General features: G+C 45.6%; 1 protein-coding gene across 2 annotated transcripts; it reads right to left on the bottom strand.

The window, feature by feature from the left end:
- Window positions 1-5179: 5179 nt before the first annotated feature.
- LOC143316157 (chloride intracellular channel protein 4) lies at window positions 5180-14600 on the bottom strand. 2 transcript variants are annotated; one of them, XM_076723912.1, is made up of 6 exons: window positions 12063-14600; window positions 8489-8598; window positions 8226-8351; window positions 7765-7871; window positions 7341-7522; window positions 5180-7258 (listed from the first exon to the last, which is right to left on the bottom strand). In XM_076723912.1, the coding sequence occupies exons 1-6, from the start codon at window positions 14487-14489 to the stop codon at window positions 7097-7099; spliced, it is 3114 nt and encodes a 1037-aa protein (XP_076580027.1). In that variant the 5' UTR covers window positions 14490-14600; the 3' UTR covers window positions 5180-7096. The 2 variants fall into 2 exon arrangements, with proteins under 2 accessions (XP_076580027.1, XP_076580028.1); XM_076723913.1 differs by lacking the exon at window positions 12063-14600 and adding an exon at window positions 8790-8935.
- Between the last annotated feature and the right edge of the window lie 635 nt (window positions 14601-15235).

Raw genomic sequence — 15235 nt, 5'->3', positions numbered from 1 at the left:
GTGCGCGTGTGCGTAAGAACATGAGTTTGCCATGTCGTTTTCTGTGTTTGAATGTTGTATTTGTGAGCTTTGTGTGTGTGTGTGTGCGTGTGCGCGTGTGTGCGCAGTCACTGTGGCTCCAGGCCCTCATGCGTCAGAGGGCCTTTCTCTTTCTGTGGCCCCTGAGCAAACATATTAAGAACTACCTTATCACTGCTTATACAGCCAGGGCCACACACACAACGCACACACGTTAAACACAATCCTAAACACACACACACACACACCACATTCACAAAAAGATAGCTTTGACTCCAAACACACAAAGCTGGCCGCCAAACTCCCCAAATGTCACCGATCCATCGGGGAGGAAGAGGCGGGGCTGTAGAGTCTTTCAGCTCAGTCATTGGTTGACGCAGAGCCATCGGTCAGGACAGTCCGGCGCAAACTCAGGTTTATAAAGGCGAGACTGGTGGAGCGCGTTAGGAACAGGAACGCATCCGGCATGTTGACAAGCCTTCTTCAAGAGGCGCATCCATGGAAAATGAACGGAGAGACTAACATTGTTACAGAGATTAAAAGGAAAGATATTTAACTAAGTTTGCGGAGCTGAAGTAGACGAATACCAACATCTGGTTGAAGAACAGAAGAACAGCTGAGAACTTTTTTGACCTATCGCAGCTGAAGAGGTTTTCCAGTTTGGGATCAGCACAACCTCCAAAGAAAAGAAGCTCAAAGAACTTGAGAAGATCACAACAGGAAGAGTTTGAGTTTGAGTCGAGATCAGCAGACCGATTTTAAAATCATCTCAGCTGATGTCTGCACCGTCAACATCTCCAACATCAGCAGAAAGTCGGGAGGATGAGTGGAGCGTAAGAGGAAACGACACCGTTTGAGAACCTGTAGCAGAAGTCCTCTTGGAACCAAATCCTGACAAAACCTCAGAAGAAAGTCAACTCACCGCTAGTGATAATAGTTCTGCGCTACGTACATAACATACTGTTCCTACCAAGCCTTCCATAACCGCCGCCATGCGTAACAGAGCAGCATTAGTGTCGCTGATGAAGGTAGCCGTGACGATGCTGATGATGCTTCGGACAGGAGTGGAGGCAGCACCTGCCGAGAGAGGTAAAGAAGAGCAACTAATTCTGATGGATAGTTCACCTCGTTAACTAACTCACCCAGTCCAGTATCCTTGGATATGTGTTCATGTTGGATGTTTCCAACATGCCAGTGTTCAGTGCCAATGCGAGCGTGGCTTTTATGGAGAGAAATGGAAAGTAGGTGCAGAGGTGGAGGATGGACCTGTAGCACGTCTGAATTTAGTTTCAAACTGTACAAGAAGATGAGGGAAGATTCATGTACAGCGTCTTGACTGAGGTATTTTACAAGCAGACATGTTGGTGTCATATATAATGATGGAAAATTATAAAATCTCCTGTTTTTTTCCATCTTGAATGTAAAAATGGACCAGGCGTTTAGCTCGTAGATGCTGTAGCAAGGCAAGACGAAAAGCTTCTAAATTACAGTAATGAGGGTGAAGTTTTGATTGGCCAATAATGTGCATGAGTCCAAGAATATTTATCAAATTCTTGAATATAACACGGTCAAAGACTTGGACATTGATTTAGATTTGGACACTAAATTACATTAAAAACAATAAGATGGTTCCTGCAATCAAAGGCCTTTTTTCTTCAGCGTGATCTACAGACATTCCTTTCTTTCCTCACAAAACTCACTCAAAGTGTGTGTGTGTGTGTGTGTGTGTGTGTGTGTGTGTGTGTGTGTGTGCGTGTCACACAAACACACTGAGCTGCATTGTTGCAAAAACTCAGACGTCATTATGCAAACACATAAACACATCTCATGCAACTCTTATGTCACAGCCGAGGGTCCCGTAGCAACAGCAAAGCACTGGAATCCCACCAAAATTGTGTGTGTGTGTGTGTGTGTGTGTGTGTGTGTGTGTGTGTGTGTGTTGGAACTGTATAGGAAAGCATGGGCATAACCGGAGGTGCACTTCTCAGACAAAAAGGCACCACCATGCATAGAAAGTGCACATACTTCTCAGTTCAGGGTTGAATCTTTAGGTGTGATATTCTGCCATATTTTGACATATTAAAAAAAAAAAAAAAAACCTAACATAACATCCTCTTCCCGATCTCACTCATGCATCAGCTGTACCAGCATTAAATCCAAGCCAGTACCTGAAACACTGGCTTCTGAGCACCAAAGCAGCTGGAGTGGATGGGACAAGAGTCACTGACAGGACCACTACAGGGACCATCGCCGCGGGCGTCAGGCCAGGGCGACTAAGGACCGACCCTGGGACAGCCAGTCCAGATAAACGAGCCCAGATGCTGAAGATGATCTCAGCCCTGGAGGAGCTGCACAGGACATTTAACAGCACACTGAGCTCACGGCTCACCATCATGGCAAGAGGTGATGATACTGTCAATGTGTTAAGCTTTTGTTCATCCTGGGCTGAAACCTTTCCCAGCATGCATTGGGGAGAGGGTCAGAAAACGATCAGGGATTGGTTTGTCAGGGTTTCTTAATCTCCACAGTACATTCAGCACCGTGCTGCTCTTCATCAGGTCACTTCTCACTGAAGCCTGTTTTGTTTTTCATTCCAGCAAACGGCAGAAATTCAGGGAAAAAACACAAAGTGGTAAGTTCCCGTAAAATCTTTGTGCTGAGACATTTAAAAAATAAATCTGGTAAATTGCTTATTGTGTTTGAAACCTCATATCAACTCTGAAAACTGAGCTGAGAAGAGCGTTTGAATCCTCACTCAGGATGTTTTGCCGGCTGATCAGCACACTCGGTTTCAGTAATCGTCCCCTCTCTGTTCTTTCTTCTGTGGTCGAAGCTCCCTGCTGCCGAGGGAGGGCTGAAGCCCACCACTGCACCCCCAGTCGACAGCACTGCGTCCAGAGAAAGTGCAGATGTCATCGTCCCCAGCCTGACTGGGCGAAACTTCAAGAAGTCCCTCCCACCGCAGACCAAGAAGACCAATAAAAGAGGTGAAAGTCTAACCTGAGTATCTGTGTAAGGAATTACAGCAGGAACTCGTGAATCTGTGAATTCTTGTCAGAAATTAAAAATGTTTATTGTGTGCTCATGGTTGACAGTGCCTTCTTCTTCTTCTTCTTCTTCTTCTTCTTCTTCTTCTTCTTCTTCTTCTTCGTCTACAACAGTGTGCTTCTGGAAGTACTGCTCCCAGAACTGATCGCCTCTCCACCAGCGTTGTCCTGGCTGGTGCTGGTCTCCCTCCGTCCTCTGCCAACTTTCCTTTCTCATCATCCGCCCATCATTTTGTCCCATCCATCCATCCATCCATCCATCCATCCATCCATCCAAATATCAGAAGGTATCCTGAAGTTCTTGTTGTTGTTACACACTCTAACTGATTGAGAGTCACTGTGATTCCCCCTGTTTGCACTCTTTGTGTTAAGCTAAGCTAACTGGTTGCCTGTTAGCTTAGTTCAAATTAAATATGTGAAATGTTAGTCAACCTCAAAAATCGTTATCAGTACAGGCCTCCAGAGGCTCATGTGGCGTGGCCCTTTGTCTCATCCACCCATCTGTCCATCCATCCATCCCTCCGCTCTCCCTTCCTCTCCTCGGGCTCCTCTCTGACCTCTGAGTGCATGGAGACTGTTGCCGTGACATCAGGAAGCCCTGCACCGCCCCCCACACCGGCGCCAGCCTCGACTCGGACCTTTTCATTCACTCATTAATTAACAAGACTGACCGATGAAAGATGACGATGTGTGCTCGTGGCCGGGCGCATGAACAAACCCCCCTGTTAACCCTCTCTTTTCCTTATGAGACAGACGCATGTCAGTTTTTGAATGTGTGCGCCAACTTTGAAATAAAGTTAATTTCTCGCATGACAAAAACCCACTGTGACAATAAAGATTGATATTTTATTTTTTTACAGTCACACTCTCTTTAGTTGTTCATTGCAAAGACAGGCTGATGCCGTGAGCTCGTGTGTCTTCAAATGTAAATTACACGCTCGTTGTCGAGGGGCTGCGGGCTCTGAAGTGCAAAATGCAATAAGATTCTGTGTTTGGTAAAAATGTAGAACTGAAAATAAAGAAAATGCAAAACAAATTCATCATAGAAATTTTAAACATCTTAAATGCATAAGTTTTAATTGCTTTTTAGGAGTTCTCACAGTTCATTGGTTTTTATTAAATGTTGTGTTTTGCACTTCTGGGCCACCGTAGGTGCAGATGTGTAGTAACTGATCATTAACAGTGACGACACTATGACAGCAAACCTGTTAAAAATATTTTCAGAGATTGAAAATTGGGTCTAATTTGTGGTATTTTAGCATAATTTCACACACGGTCTGCACCTAATTTAACCAAGTTTGTCAGTTTGTGTTAACGGGGACCTCTGTGTTACATTATGCAGCAAAGCTGCATCAGCTGCTCCACAGAAACCTGTAGTTTCAGACTGAACAAGGACTATAACTGAAAGAATGATGAACTTCAAGCGTTCATTTATTTCCCAAGCTGTCAAAGTGTTGTGTTTTACACTAGAACTCGACCATAATGCTGTTTGAAGTGCGACTTCGCTCGGTTTTATTACTTCACAGCGCCCCGATATGAGCAGAAGGACATTCTTCCTCTGGATGTTTCTATGGTAATTGAGCTGTGTTTGCTGTCTGGGTGTGCAAACTGCAGGTCATTACATTCAGAGGGTTTCCACAGAGGTCATCATCGCTGTCGCCCCGGTGATGAGCGTGTGTGTCTGCACATGCTCGAGCCTCACATGCGTGGATGTGTTAAATGGAAAGGGTCTCCCACGTGCACTTTGGATCCTTTGGGCAAAGAGTCATCACATGTAGCTTCACCTATATGAAGTAAAAATGCAGTGTTCACCATAAAATAATATTATAGGGAAAAAACAGGCTAATTTAATTAATCCCAGTTTGTTAATAGGTTGTGGTTTAATGCCGTAAAAGTACTACTTTTACCAGTTAAACCAACCAGCACCAAGACGTCAAGTATTTGCACTCATCACCTCTACTGCTGTGAAAGCAGGCAATACGTTTTTAAGTTATATATATTCATTGTGTTTCATGTTAAAATAGGAAGATCGCTTAACCGAGCCAATAAGACTGATGCTATTAAAATGAAGATAGGAACACAGAGACAAGAGAAACAGTGAAGGCCGTCCACGTAGTGATAAAATCAGTTTAATAAAGATTCTCCCCAGAGAGGATATAAGGCCAGAACACAGCAGGCTGGTGGCAGGGTTGGTTTGGTGCAGATAACGCTCACATCTCTGCCAGTCACTGATGCCTGAAGGGCATTAAACCAGTGTGTTCAATGAAATAAAGCTGCATTCAAGGGAATTAGGAAAAAAACAATGTGTGAGCTCTCGTTTGGACGTAATTAAAATTGTTGTTCCCCGTCGTTTTGTTCTTAAAAATTGTAAATTACAAGGCCAGATAAAGGTGATTCTTGCATGACATGATGGCAGCTTCATCACTGATGAACAGGAGATGCTGAGAAGATCAAAAGGATCAAAGATCTGAATATTATAATGGTGGGCTTTGAGTGTTTTGAGGTACCTAATGTGTCAGTCAGAGAGTCATCATCACCAGTTAAACCAACCAGCACCAAGACCTGCCCACACTCAGCCAGTCAGTAGCATTAGATACAAAAGAAGTGTGTCAAAGAAAATCACAATATGAGTTAATAGTGTGTAACAGAGTACACGTTCGGTACAATTCGCTGTTTAACAGAAAAGGCTCTTAGCCAGTGAAGCCTCGACATTAAACTCTTCAGTGTTTCATGTTAATTTGACGACTGATTGTGTTTCACACACAGAGGGCCAACGTTTACACTGGGAGGTGTGAACTGGACTTTGGGAGCAGCAGGAGAACATGAAGAGGAGCCACTGAACACAGCTGACAGGTAAGATGTCTTCAGGATTGTGAATGCATGTCATTCAGGAAGTGCTGAGCTTCAAGTTCTTGGTTATTTTGCCGCCATTCTGCCCTTTACATGGAAATACTAGATGTGAAACGTCAGCGCCATCAGCTCACTGACTCCCAGAATCCATATTATTATATTATTATAGAACATGTAGAAAGACAGTTATTATGGTCAAGGCCAGAGATTTGCATCTGCAAGGTAACATAACTGGTTGTTTTCCAGCGCTCTGACTAAGACAGACACTGCAGATGCATTTTAAGTAAAATATTTAACCATTTTGGGAAATATTCTCATTCCTCAGATCAGAAGAAATGGCTCATGTCTGTAAGCTAAATACGAAGCTAAAGGTTTCTTAAGTTAGCATTTCTCTGTCCCACCTTTAAATCCCATAAAAAACAAAAACAGGAACGTCAGGCCAGTGGCCTCCAGGCGTCACATGCTAGCAGTTTCCCTCGTTTTCCAGTCTTTGTGCTCTGCTAAGCTCACAACTCCTGGCTCCAGCTTCATATTTAGCGTACACTCATGAGCGGTAGCCGTCATCTCATCTTACTCTCGGCAAGAAAGCAAATGAGTGCATTTTCCAAAATGTCCCACTGTTTGATTATATACTGAAGGGCTGTGACTGACAGTAATGTTTGTGTAATATTCTTTATTTAAAATGAGTGTGAATAGCAGCTTTGTACACTTAGATTATTTTTTCTGATTAAAACTTGAGCGTTAACTGAGCCCTAATTGTTTGTTGACTAGCTAATCATAGCAAAAAAACTGACTAAATGGTTTTTAATGCAGTCATACTGAACAGCAGTGCTCGCTCGTTGTACTATTTATTCAGTCTTTGTGGTGAACTTGGCCCTGCCATTGTCTGAAAACTGAAAAAAAAAAAAAAAAAAAAAACCAAGAAATCAGGAATTAATTCTGCAAGACCTCAAATTACTGGTTTTTGCTTTTTGTCAAATGATTAGCATGAAGATACGACTGTGCAACCCAACCTGTGAGAGCACACACATGTACACATACACACACATTTACTGTAGACACACACACACACACACACACACACACACACACACACACACACACACTGTCAACTTGTTGTACCCCCCTACGAGGATGCATGCTCTGTTTTATCTCATGCATTGACCCCTGTTCTCTTCCTCTTATTTGATTCGTTTTGCAACATCCAGGTAGGCGAACTGGATCTCCCTCTCGGCGGGGCAGGTGCTGGTGAACTCCTCCCTCTGATAGGCGCAGTTTAAATACCTCCACACTCCTGTCATCTCCGCTGGAATCTCAAATCCACGGTATTTCTTGGCCACGACCTGCAAATAGAAAAATGTGAGTGGTCCTCGAGCAGTCCAAGTAGACCATCATTTTCCCTACAGAAAATCAGGCTGAACGAACCTTAAGGATGTGGAGTTTAGGCAGCAGGTTGCAGTCCGCCAGGGTGAGCTCAGCCCCGTCGAGAAAGCTCCTGGTGGACTCGGGCAGGTCTCCCGAAGCGTCGGCGTCAATCTCCTCAGGCAGGGGAGTCCTCAGGAAGTCATCCAGGCGCCGGAGAGACTTCAGCAAAGCTTTCTCTAAGGCTGCAGACAGAGGTACAGAGAGGGAGTCGTACAGGTCACATGGCTGTAAATATGAACATCACATGATCTTGATTGGCAGAAATCTCTCTGTAAAATGCAATCTGACACATGTCTTTAGCCCTCTGGTGGATAATCTGTGCATTGCAGGCAGTAGCAGCACCAAAATGACAATATTTCCTCGATTGAAGCAACGTCTGCTTACTTATTATACTACATACTCTATCAGTTTCTCTCTCTCTTACCGTCGTTGGTGTCTTTCCGTGGGTTTTTGATGTAAGCTGAGAACTTGGCGAACACATCGATGCCCGCTGTGTTGGCTTCAGGATGCCTGGGAGCCAGTCTGGGGTAGCTGATGGTGAACACACATGAGAGAAGTCAAGCTGGAGTCATGCGTCTGCAGAGATGCTAACACATTAGCATGTAGTGCAGACCTGTGTGTCAAGCAAATTCCTGGTTGGTTTTCTCATTTTTTGCTGTTTTCACAGGGTAAAATTGATTCCTGATTCTTCTTCAGTGTTACTTACGTTGTGGTTTGCTGAACGTGACATTGCGTTCGCGGTGCACATGCTGTGCCGGAGAAATGTGTCCTAATGTAACACCCATGTTATGTTTATTATGTGCAGCCCAGAAAAGGATAATTCCATCTTAAGCCTCTTCTGGCCAACTGCTGTGCATTCATGGGGCTTTGTGTGGGTCTGTGTACCGTGGTGGGGTCAGTTTCTCCTCCAGGAACTCCTCGATCTTGTTGACATCGATCTTGACCTCGCCGTTGAAGGTCACAAAGGGGGGGTTGGTTCCTGGAGCGAGGTCCTGCAGGTCAGCCGGCTTCCTGACAATGCAAACCGTAAGTGTTTACCAAACTGTCACAATTAATTCCAAATATTTCAAGTACTTTTCCCCTGATGCCACAGATGCTGAAGCTGAATTATGGCCACTGTGGCGTCATTCGAGTGTGTAGCATGTTACCGTTTGAGGTCGACAGTGGTGACGTTGAAGACGACTCCTTTAAGCCACAGGATCATGAACAGTCTCTGAGAGAATGGGCAGTTACCGATGCTCTCCCCATCACTCCCCGCCTATCCATGCACACACACACACACGCATGCACACCCAGAGACACACACAAACACAGACACAAAGCCACAGTGAGTGTTGGTGCCTAAAATGAGCTGCAGAAGAAGCAGAAACAACAACGCGATGGCGACCACGCATGGATACTGAATGAATACTCAATCAAGTACTCGCAGACATTGACAGCATCACTGACCTTTACAAACAGCTCAATAGTCGGGAAGCCCAGTGTTTTAACTGCGATGTCATACAGGGACATGGTGAACCATCCAGTTCAGCAGGGTTGAGTGAAAGCTCACACTCGTCTAAGACGGCTTCTTTATCCCAGAAACAAAACCCAGAGCGACGTATTCCACTCAGGACAAATCCATGTTTGTTTAATCCATTAGTGATTCTGTCATCTCCCAACAAGTCCACCACATCCGTCTGTCCGCGTGTCCGTCTGACCGCCTGTCCATCTGCCTGCTCCTCGGACTGCTTCTTTTTTCAGCTTTCTCTGGTATGTCAGTGTCTCCTCCACACACAATCCCTCTTTGTCAGAGCGAATATTAAACACACTCTCAAGTGTAAATGTGTGTGTTTTGATCACATTGTGGGGACAGAAGCTGAGCGTTAGATTTGGTTGAGGTTTGGTTGAGTCTGACCGGGACCAGGAGCTGATATCATGTGGCAGTATTCAACATATATGTGAGACCACACAAGATGTATCTCTGGATTTTAGGAGCCCCTTCGGTGACAAACACTCAATGCTGTGTTGCTCCATCCACAATGTTTAGACGCAAGTTTTTCATGTGGGAACTTGAGAGGCAGTTAACGTGGAGAAAATCAACCGGCAGCGACTTTCTGCTCTGACCTGGTCTTAACTTACTTACATAAACATTACAGTCTGACACGAGGTCAGTGTCTGTGTAAGACTTCCCTCATTCTTCACAGCAGTGGGCAGCACTGGAATCTCTGCTCCATCACAAACGCACAATGTGTCCAGTGTGAGTGTGGAAAGATGTTTTCGGCGCCCACAGCAGCCCAGATGCCTCTTTGCTTTTTTCCCTTTTATTATTATACATGACGCGTTATGCGTGAAGCAGCCGTTAGATATAAATTCAAACCAGAGTAACTCATCAGAAGTCAAATAGTGTGGACGGAGGTGCTGTGCCACCAAAGCTCTGCACTGAAAGATAACATCAGAATATCGCTTTAGCAATTAATTGCGCGAGAGAGAGCAAACAGCTGAAATTTAAGCCCCAGAGAGAGCAGTCAGACGTGCAGCAGCTTAAACCAGTACTTGTAGACCTTTAGTTTATTGAAACAGTTGCCTGTAGCTGGTCCAAATCCCCCCAGTGGATCCAAACTGGCCACTTAAAGCAATGTTTTTCTGGTAATTAAGTTTCCCCTTATCCATATGAAGTAAAATCTTAACAATGACTGACAAGAAAGACAAGAAAAAGCTTCACAAACGCATTTATGGAGCTAAAGAAAGACAGAAAACTGAGCGCACTGGTCTCCTTAGAAAGCTGAAGGTATGTCCATTTTAGAGAAAACAAGATCAAGTTAATAAGTGCAATAAAAGCGACTTAAGTCACAGAAAGTAGGTCGATAAAAAAAAGTCTAATAAAGGTTGTTTACGTCATCAGGTCCACAGGAAGGGGGACCCAGTAGGGGGTGAGGCTGAGTAGGACCTTAAGTCGGCCGGACAGCTCGGGTCAACGGATCAGCTGATTCTAACAGGTGCCGTATGTCAGCCTCATGTATGACAAACCAAACAGACCTTTGTCAGTCAAACCTTTGTTCGTTTTGTTTCCAGGCTGTTTAAGATAACGTGCGTGCAGAATGGAGCTTGAGGTGAGTGTGTGTTGTTTCCAGCAACACTGTGCCCAGAGCTCTCCGCACCAAACAGCAGGCTAATCAGCTTACAGAGTGAGAATGTAGAGATTAACCCTGCATGCTACTGGCAGCACCAGTATAGCACTGTAATTCAGCCACCGGTGCCCTAAAACCAGCTCCACTGGAGTGCCATACGAGATGAAGACAGAGAGGAAAAATCTTATTGTAATGGTGTCGTTTTGAAAGAAGTGCTCCATGAAATCCCCCCATTTATTGGTACATGCAGTACTTGTGTGCCGCTGAGTCCGGCGACACAGAAGGACGCTTGAACCTTTCCATAATATTTCCATCTACCTCAGTCTGTGCTGCCAGCAGAGTTCCTGACAAAGGCAGCCATTGTTTGAATGTGAGCTCCCACGGAGAACAGGCTCGTTGTGTGCATGTGTGAGGCGGCTCTCAGATATTAGTGCATTTTTTCTTGGCGTTAAACCTCTCCGCTGGCCCTCTTTTATTCTCGCCTCAGTCAGGAATGTGCTGCAGAGCCAGGGAGCGAAATTGACCAGTGTGTGCGTGTGTGTGTGCATGTGCAGGTTGAGGTGACACATGCATCTTTACTGGAGCTTTCATAATGGTAGAGTGTAGTGTGTTCCTATTATTTTGTCCACAACCTGTAGAGTTGCATGCACGGAGCAATGTAGGCTACCATGCCTGGTGGATTAGGATATCACTGTCTTAATGGGATAAGGGAAGCAGATCAAGATGGGGTTTCTCTCTCACTTGCTCTCCATTAAGACCATGTGCCAATAAAGACAGCGCCCATGCCAAAGACAGCCACATCACACCAGCACGTTTGTGTGCAGAAGGCAAAAGAAGCTGAGATTCACACAAACATTGTCGTGTTGGATTTAGAAATGTCTGCATGAAGTCTGACTTCCCTTGGAGTTCTGAAGTCACCAGTTTTAATAGATTAGCATTGTGCTGCTTCGCTCGGTTTTAGGTCTGTGTGTTGCTATTACTTTTTCTTTTCCAACAGGCATGTCACAGGACCGCCTGCCTGGGCTTAGCTCCATAACCCTGAAGCCAAAATGGCTTGGCTCAACAGTGGCCTAAATCCTGCGTTGGCGTTTGCCAGAATTATGCCAGTCTCCTACTGAACGATGCTCCGAAGCTGGTCCAAGTGTGCTGCTCAGGAGCTCTTCATGTGCTGCTAATTGGAACACTTTAAATCTCTGCCCAAATTGGCCCGAGTCAACATTTCCCAAAAAATTTGGCCTTGAGGCTGCATCTATGAATCCAAGCTGGTTCTCATGTGGCCTCCAGTGGCTTTCGCTGATGCAGTAGATAAAATAGAGCTGCGTTTAAAAGCAAATATAAGCGACTGCATTGGTTGCTTCAGGTACCGCAAACCAGAAATAAAGGTGTTTGATTGGCCAAAGCAGTGAATTACATTGCTGGCTTGAAGGCAGCCAAAGGTTAAACTCACTACAATCGTCTCTTTATTGCTTTGCTAATTGCAAAGTTCATGAGGTCACTTTACTGCTTTAGAGCCATTAAACCGTCATGGTGTGTTACTTTGACCAAGGAACCGCGGCGGACCCCTTGTTTTCTCAGTGTATTTGACGTGTTGGTGGTGCAGGTGGTTCATTACCTTGACGTAGAGTGAGATCTCGTAGTCCTGGTCTTGGGGCGTTGTGTTGTTCCTGTGCACAGGGGGCAAAGGGCTCTCCACCCTCCTATGGGAGATCAGTTTCACCTCCTCTCTCTTTTCATTCATCTCCTCCCGCTGGGGGAAATACGAATGGCCATCCTCCAGCAGCACCACACGCTTCTTCTTCACCTGCTCATCCCTCTTTTTGGGCAGGGATTCGTCTTTAATCACCGACTTCAGCTCCTTTATCCAGTCCTCCTTCCTCGGCGGACTTTTCTCTTCTGCCGACGTTTCCTTCTTCACCCGGTCTTTTCGTCCCCTCTCAGATTCCCAGATGTCTTTCTTCACAGGCCTCAGTTCTTTCCTCCACTCTTTCACTTCTGGTGCTCTCTCTTCTTCGGGTTGATCTTTTTTAATCCAGTCATTATCTTTTCTCCTGGGTGACAACACTCTTGCTGTCCCCCATTCTTCCTTCCTGAGCGGCTGCGTCTCAGGACTCAGGATCCCATTCTCCATTGCTTGCTTCAGTCCTTTAACTCTTCCATTTATGTCCAACTCGACCTCTACGTTGTCGTCTTTTGGCTTCTCATCCTTCTCCTCCTTTTCTGTTTTTTCATCTCTCTGCTCCTCATCGTTGTCCTTACCAAGTTCAGCCTTCTCTCCTTGCAGCTCTTGATGCTCTCCATCATTTGTCTTGAACGTGGCGTCTTCAGAAGGGACTGTAATGGTGGCAGGCTTTTGTTCTTCAAGTTCAGTACTCTGACTTTCCTCTATCTCCTCGATCTCATCATCTAAAACAGTCACGGGCTCTTCGGCCATCTCCACCTCTCCCTCCACTGCTTCGTCTTCTGCTCCTCCTCCCTTCTCATCTTCTTCTCTTAGCTGTTCTTCCAGCTTTTCTCCCCAATCTGTCCCTGCTTCTTTGAGGACCTGCGAAGGATGTTCTTGCAGATCACCTCCCTCCTCTGCTGTGGGCTCATGCTCCTCTGATGTGACCTCAGTTCCTGGCTTTTCAGGTTCAACTTCGCCCTCTTCCTCCAGTTCAAAGGCCTCCTCCACCTGGTCCAAATCCACATCTTGCCGCCTGTCTAAATGTACCTCCACCTCAGACTCCTGTACCGGTTCTGGAAGATCTTCCCTATCCTGGTTTTCAACTTGAACAGTCTCTTCTTCTTGCATTTCTAGATCACCTCTTTCTGTGTCCTCTTCCTCACGCAATGGCTCTCTAACGACATTATCACCTGTCTTACCCTCCTCTTCTCTACTCTGTCCTCCCCCATCCGTCACTGTTAGAGTATTAACCCAAACCTGTCGCACCTCCTTTTCCTCTAGCACCTTCTGTTTGATCCCTGCCATCCTTGTTTCCTCAATCCCTACCTCTTCCTGCGACTGTTCTTCAGAGGCTACAAAGGCAGGGTCTGGTTGCTCTACCACCTCATTTGCTTTCCCCTCTACGTCTTGAACATCATCACAGGAGGACACGGCATCTTTTACAATCTCCTCATTTCCCTCATCCTCCACCTTTGCCTCTATGCAATCCCTCTGTTGCCGTGTGGTGTTATTATCAATGGACTCAACTTCCTGTCCTCTGGATTCTGAATTGTCCTTCTCCTCATTCTCACTGGTTAACTGGTTGGTCTGACTGGCCATTTGGATTATGGTTGCGCTTTGGCACACATTACCTTGATTGCTGACTTGTTCATTCAGCCCCGTTGTAACAGGGATCACATCTATTGTTGGCTCCTCAACGCTTGCCTCCCCATCAGTGGGTGGAGTAAGGACTTGTGTTTTGTCCTGAACAGGCTCTGCATCATCAGTACTGGACACTACCTGATGTTCCTGTAACCCATTGTCTCCATCACTGGTTTCATCATCCCTGAGCTCTGTGTCTGAACATGCCATCACCTCTTTGTCATTTTCTTCATCGCTGTCTAATATCTGCTCTTCACCTTTCTCACCCTCCATCGATACCGAAAGATGACATGGATTTTCAATCATTGTCTTCATGTCTTTTAACTCTTGCCCTCCATTGCCTTCACTGTCTTTCTCTCTTGTCTGTTCATCCATCATTTCGTGCTCCTCATCCTCCACTTCTGCACCTGCTTCCCAATTTTCCTCCAGTTTTTCACCTCCTCCCTCACCCTCTCTTATTTCTCCATTTGGTAACAGGCCAACTTGGATAATCCTCACCTCCTCCCTTTCACTGTGCTCACTGCTTTCTCCTTTGGCTTGCCCATCTCCTGCTCCAGCCATGATCAAAACATCCTCCCCTACCTCCTCAGCTAGTTCCACCTCCTCATCTTCTTCTTCTCCCTCCTCATCCTCTCTTCCTCTCTGGGTATCCAGGTCTGAGCAAATGCCTAGTGGGCTGTGGACAATTGCGCCATTTGACAGGTCTGGGTTTGGGCAGGGGTCTGACTGAGCCATTGGGAAAAGTTTAGGAAATAATGGGACACTTACTGAAGAATAATTGGTGCCCAAGTTTCCAGGATCAGTGTGCAGTTCTGTAAAATGTCAGTTTTGTGGAGTTGGCCTAGTGTTCCAGGTAAAGACAGATTTTAGAGGTTCTAAGACTAAGGTTGCAGAGTGGTTGTAGTTTCCTGATTAGGTCCAAAAGGAGGCGTTTCTGAGGATGCTGAGGCTCCAAAAAATATAAAATAAAAACAATATTCCAGAAAATATTCACAAGGGATCTCACAGTGTGTCTGGTGTTCCAAGGCGAGAGGCTTGGAGCAGGAATTAAGTGTTTCAAAGGTCACGAGAGGACTCAAATCCTGGAATAGCTCCCAAGTTGCTTTGTGAGGGATGATTTGAGATGAGTCCAGCCGTCCACAGCCGTACCAAGGTGAATGTTTACGAAGCTTCGCAGATCGTAAAAGGCCCGCAGGATTCCCAGAAATGCGAAGGAAAGAAAATCCAACTTCTGAGACTTCACCTCCAAATATCATAAGACAATATGTATTATTCAGGCGTACGTATGGTTTGTAAGCACGCACTCTTCTTACTCTACACTTGTGTGGGGCTCTCAGATCGGCACTGCACCCAGAGCAGCGTTAGACATCAATAAATACAATCCACCTCTCGCTCTCTCTCTCTCTCTCTCTCTCTCTCTCTCTCTCTCTTTCCAGTGGATTAAATGGAGGCTGATCCCCACATGACCAGGAGCTTAAACC

This window comes from Chaetodon auriga, chromosome 23 (assembly GCF_051107435.1).
Source record: "Chaetodon auriga isolate fChaAug3 chromosome 23, fChaAug3.hap1, whole genome shotgun sequence".
Classification (NCBI taxonomy): domain Eukaryota; kingdom Metazoa; phylum Chordata; class Actinopteri; order Chaetodontiformes; family Chaetodontidae; genus Chaetodon; species Chaetodon auriga.
This window is presented reverse-complemented; position numbering and strand designations above follow the sequence as displayed.

Bases quoted from the DNA above. Each gene is read 5' to 3' on its own strand.
- LOC143316157 (XM_076723912.1), bottom strand. From the start codon at position 14,489: ATGGCTCAGTCAGACCCCTGCCCAAACCCAGACCTGTCAAATGGCGCA. The intron at 8,352-8,488 runs GTAACATGCTAC...TTGCATTGTCAG, and splicing joins ACCACTGTCGACCTCAAACG to GAAGCCGGCTGACCTGCAGG. The intron at 7,259-7,340 runs GTTCGTTCAGCC...TTCTATTTGCAG, and splicing joins CTAAACTCCACATCCTTAAG to GTCGTGGCCAAGAAATACCG.